The sequence below is a fragment of the Limulus polyphemus genome, unplaced genomic scaffold (assembly GCF_000517525.1).
Source record: "Limulus polyphemus unplaced genomic scaffold, Limulus_polyphemus-2.1.2 Scaffold1206, whole genome shotgun sequence".
Classification (NCBI taxonomy): domain Eukaryota; kingdom Metazoa; phylum Arthropoda; class Merostomata; order Xiphosura; family Limulidae; genus Limulus; species Limulus polyphemus.
The window spans coordinates 6,237-12,100 of record NW_013666816.1 but is presented as its reverse complement, the minus strand read 5'-3'; the positions used below and the strand labels follow the sequence as shown (position 1 = coordinate 12,100).

Below are 5,864 nucleotides of genomic sequence, written 5' to 3'. Positions count from 1 at the left end.
GAAAAATTCGCAAGAAACATCTTTACTTCTAAATACATAAATTCGCAAATAAAAGAAAACGGATTTTAACACTTGTGACAAACAAACGGATGTGTTAACTTGTGACAAACAATCTGTAAAGCCTAACATCAATAAAGTAAAACAACAGCAGAAATATTTGCTTACTTCGCAACTGGGTCAATATGTCGCGGCCATTCAATCTTGCCGGCCAAGATCTTCTCGTAAATAGCAAATGGATTCTCATCAAAGAAAGGCGGATATCTATATAGAAAAGACAGATTTTGATATGTTTTGTTCAATAAGCGAATCTCATATGTTTAAATATCGTCAAAAACAGAGTGCCCCAAACTTCAGCCCAAACAATAAACACGAACTGTTGAGTCGATGAGATTCTGTTTACTTATCGTCATTATTGAAAGTAAAATCAGTTTCGAAAAAAATCAAAATTAATATTGAATGTTAATACAAGATGGATAAATATTTATTCTTAATCAGACTTCTCTCACTATATTAAACTTACGCTTCTATATATGAAACTGTTATTTTGCTTCCTGCAGATATGTTTAACCTAACTTTTAATAGATTTGAAAATGTATATACATGACTAATTTGATACTTTGAAATTTTAAATCTCATTAATACAGCGTGGTATTTATAAATATAGTTTACAGTTTACCAAACTATGTAATTTTTAATTATTCCTACACTGCTCCTCGTTTCTTTTCTTTACGAACCTCCTTAAAATTACTACACAGCATTACCCGCCACAGAAAACTATGTTACAGAAGGTGGAAGAGGTCCTTCAAGGAATTAAAGTCGCACTCAATGTGGAATAATTTATTGCCTGTGTAGTACCGTAAACTCGTCCTAGGTGGCGCCAGTATTAATAGAAGCTTTCTTTTTATGAAAACAGATGTCAGATACATACACATATATATATATATGCTCGAATCTTTGCGTTAAAATGATTAAATTGACAAAGATAAAAAGTGGAAAACAACAGGCTTTGCGATCTCACCCGGCTAGCATTTCATATATAAGAATCCCTAAAGCCCACCAATCTACAGCCTTGTTGTGGCCTTTACTCTGGATGATTTCAGGTGCTAAATATTCAGGTGTTCCACACAACGTCCATGTTCTGAAAAACAATAAGCAAATTAATTTTTAGAGTTTTGTTTATTACTAGTGTGTCTAATGATAATATTTTAATACGTTATTAGTGTTTTGTTATATGAAAAAAATGTTCTACCTATAAACAACTGAACAATATGATGATTATCAGAAAACACTATGATGTTGCTGATAACATAAGGTTCCATGGGTGAACATTCTTTACGTTATGTTATTTATGGATCCGGTAAAGGATCCTTCATGTTCATCATTACAATATAAACTACAATACCAATAGAAAATAGTGTTCAGGTCACAAAAATACGTCATATGGTCAGGAATAAACAGCGTAAGGTGTTTCTTTTATATATATATCACATATAAATTATTTATTAATTTAATTAATTAAATTAAATTAAATTAATTAATTAATTAGGTAGAAAATATTAAATATTCCATAATTACAAGACTATACGAGTGAAAACAATATAATACTGCGATCTTGTTACTTTCAGATTGTGTTTGTGAAACCATAGAAATTATTAGTAAGAATTACAAAAAAAGCAATAAAGTAATTAAGAGCTATTAAATAATAAAATATTATGGAATAAATTACATTTCTATGATAACAGGAGAAAGTATAATTAGAATAAGATTTTAATTAAAAAAAGGAAAGTACACTGGATAAACTTTAACTAATTGTATTTATTGTTGAAAATTTTTAATATACTTAATTAAAACAAGAAATGTATTATATGTTCGTACTATTGGAAAATATATTTATTTAATTTTGTTTATGTATGTTTAGTTGAAAAACGGTATTTGAATGTTTTCTCGGTAAAATTATATCCTGAAGAGTGACCTTTGAAATCAAGAAACCGAAGGCGAAACTTATTTGTGTTTTGGTTCTATATATGTATAGACATATATATAGTAATGTATAAATGTGTGTGTGTTATATATATGCATATGCATGAGTACATGCGCGCGTGTATGGCACTTCATGATGTCAATTAAATATAAAAGAAGCCAGATATCTAGGCATCAGTACATAATTTTTTAAACTGAGCAGATGGTTCTGTCTCTAACCTATGTTTGTGAACTATTTTCACTGTTCGTATGTCTTACGCCCCCAGTGGCACAGCGGTATGTCTGCGGACTTACAACGCTAGAAACCGGGTTTCGATACCCGTGGTGGGCAGAGCACAGATAGCCCATTGTGTATCTTTGTGCTTAATTACAAACAAAACAAACGTATGTCTTACATATATATACTGACGTTTTTGTAACCTTATCAGAAGGAATTCATTATTAAGTAACATTTTTCGTCTGATCTGACCACACTTGCCAAATTTTGAAACTTTCATGTTACGTGTTGTAGGAATGAAACTGAAGGTAGAAAATAAGAAAATTCACTTTACCACATTCACTTGAGCATCACCAATGGTTTTGTTTTTATTCAAGTCTTTTAAATGTTCCTCAGCACTCAATAACATTTTAGTCTTAGAGAGATCTCTATATAACTTTGCTAAAATTTGGTGTATTGACTAATTACAAATAGACCAGTGGGATAAAGAATAAAAAAATAAGTAATCATATTTCAAAGTTTGATGTTCCCATTCATCTGTTGCGTAACTGGTATATATATGCTTTTTAATTGTTTAACGTTCCCAATGTTTCTGTGCAGTAACGTTTTTGTTGTATAACAATATATATTTGGCTACTGTATCACAATATCATGATGCTGCTGCCTGAATGGTGTATGTCTGTAAGAGAAACATAATATTACTTTCAAAAGAGAAATAGGTCCTTCGTTTAATATTCTATTGAAATCTTGTTACTTTCAAATTGTGTTTGTATGTTATTAGTTAGGACAATCAATAATATTAAAAAATACCAGTCGATGAGATACATCCGCTATATACAAAAATTACCTTTTAATTAGACAAATCCGCTATAGAGAAATGTACCTCTCAATAAGATAAGTACGTTACAAAAAACAACAACAAAAACTTACCTGTTAATCAGATAAATTTGCTACAGAGAAACTTACCTGTTGATAAGTTCGTTACAAAAAAGTCTTACTTGTCAATCAGATAAATCCGCTACAGAGAAATTTACCTGTCATTAAGATAAGCCCGCTACAACAAAAATTACCTGTCATTGAGAATTTTGGCGAATCCAAAATCAGTTAACTTCAGATGGCCTTCCTTGTCTAATAGCAGGTTTTCAGGCTTAAGATCTCGATATACAATTTGTTGTTTGTGCAGATACTCCAGAGCTAGTACTACTTCCGCAGCATAGAAGCTTGCAGTGGCGCTACTGAAACGGCCAGCATTTCTGAGGTAAGTAAACAACTCGCCACCACACACGTATTCGAACAACATATAAAGTGAGTTGTTGTCGTGAGCTGTCGACGCCCTTCAAGAACAACAAAATGTTTTTATCAGTGCTGTTTAATTACCACAAAAATATCGTCCGCACTCCTTTCATAGCAGACCAAGTTAGAAAATAGCGTATAGATAAGAAAATTATATGTAGTTATACTATATATATATATATATATCTTAATTTTCGAATACAATGTTTTATCTAAAACAAAGTGTCTAAGTGAAGATATTCATGAAATAATCGTCTATGACTTTTTGTTACGAGATAAACTTTTAAGAAAAACTAATCAAATAGCAGAAAACAAAACGTACCGGCAAGAGTTATATAACTGGTGTTAAATTTGCTCATGATTCTCATAACAAAGAATTTTAAGCACTGAATGCACTTAAAAAAACCATTGCAGACGTCCTTTACTTCTTTAAAGCTATATTTAATGTGCATATATATATCTAAACAAAACAATAACAACCACACTTAGGTTGTAGCAAAGCAAGCAGTGGACAAAACAATAACAACCACACTTAGGTTGTAGCAAAGCAAGTAGTGGACAAAACAATAACAACCACACTTAGGTTGTAGTAAAGCAAGCAGTGGACAAAGGGATGTCGTCTAGCTTCATGTTTCATAATCACATTGTATATGAAAAAATACTTAATAACTTTGCATTCAATCACATCAAGTATAGGTTGCAATAAGTTGCATCTCTGCTTTATCGAAATGGTCCTTCAGTAAGTCTGAGTACTGACATATTTCTATATATGTACCACAACAAAATAAAGTAACGGATAAGTTAGTATGTTCTAACAATACTGTGTAATTAAATACCCATGAAAGTTTTAAGTGTATGTGTGTGTTATATAAACTGATGTATTTTAGTTACTACGAGAGTTAGTATGTTCTAACCATACTGTGTAATTAAATACCCATGAAAGTTTTAAGTGTGTGTTATATAAACTGACGTATTTTAGTTACTACGAGAGGTAGTATGAACAATTTTTCTGACAACATTACTTCAATAAAACTAATCATCTGACACAGCTGAGATGTCACTAGCCTGCAGCACGTGTCACAAGTGATTCAAACGATTGTTTAAATTTAATCGTCAACAATTCGAAGAATTGTGTACAAGGTTTTGATGGCTGTAAGTTGTATTATAATCAACACTAACAGTAAGTGAAGTAAGTTATAAAAAGTTAAGTACAAAAATGAAAACGAATTATGAATGTCCAAATTGTAAAAAAAACAGGAACATATATTTTAAACTCAACAGGTGTATTGAGTGTGTTCAAACAAATAAAGGTGAATACGTTGTAAAATAGAAACAGAAGTACTGGAAATAAACAGAATGTCTGTGATATTAGGCAGGGAATTTCTAAATGTATAACTGAAATGAATCATCTTAAATCATCAGTAGACTTTTCTTCAAATACAATTAATTAAGTTATAAAAATGATGTCAGAAATACTGTTCATCATAAAGGAAATTAAACAACAAAGTCAGGAACTTTTATTACAAATAAAGAAAATGCATCATGAAATGAACATCTCTAAAGAACAAGTTACTGACCTTCAAGAGTATTCAAGAAATATGAACATTCATATTAAAGAAGTACTAGAAGTACAGGAGGAGGATGCCAGAGAAATTATTCAGGAAATTGCAACCTGCTCATACAGTAACAGGAAATACAAAGAAAGAAACTAGGCCGGTTGTCGTACAGATTTTGAACAGACAACTTAGAAACAAATGGTTCAATAAGGAGGGAAGAAAGTGATTAAAACGACTGACATTTATGTAAATTATGAAGAAGGTCTAATAACATTTATAAATGAACATCTTATACCTGAACTAAAAGAAAACTTTTTCAATAACTAAAACTACTGTTAGGAACATAAATCATAAGTTTCTTTGGATTAAAGAAGGAAACATTCTAGTAAGGAAACCAGAGTACGAAAAGGTAATAATAATTAAAAGTGAGCAAGATTTAATTAAATTATAAGATAGCGTTAAAACAACTAATATACACAGCGTGGTCACAAGTAAATAAACACCACCTTTTCAGAAAAAAATGAATTTTTTCAGTCATATTCACATCATTTGATATATTTATAATTTAATTAATATCTAGTAGATCTTCCTTTCGCTTCGTGGAGTTCGTTGATCCTTTGGGGCATCATGAGAATCATCTCGTCAATTTTGGATTGTGGGATTTTCACCCACTCTTGCTTCAAAACTTGGAGTAGATCGCTCTTCGAAGTTGGTTTTTTGGTTGTTTCTTGACTTGCCGGTCGAGTATGGCCCAGGGTTCATGTCAGGAGATTGGCTCGGCCAGGGCAACTTCTGGATACCATTTTCTTCCTGCTACT

General features: G+C 31.3%; 1 protein-coding gene across 1 annotated transcript in view; it reads right to left on the bottom strand.

The window, feature by feature from the left end:
* LOC106462606 (protein kinase DC2-like) overlaps positions 1-5,864 on the bottom strand; it is a gene marked incomplete at its 5' end in the record, with an annotated part of 62,208 nt that overhangs the window by 50,999 nt on the left and 5,345 nt on the right. Inside the window, 3 exons of the mRNA XM_022389922.1 lie at positions 166-261; positions 1,019-1,138; positions 3,268-3,531. Coding sequence (XP_022245630.1) covers positions 166-261; positions 1,019-1,138; positions 3,268-3,531 — 480 coding nt within the window. The remainder of the gene's footprint in view (positions 1-165; positions 262-1,018; positions 1,139-3,267; positions 3,532-5,864) is intronic.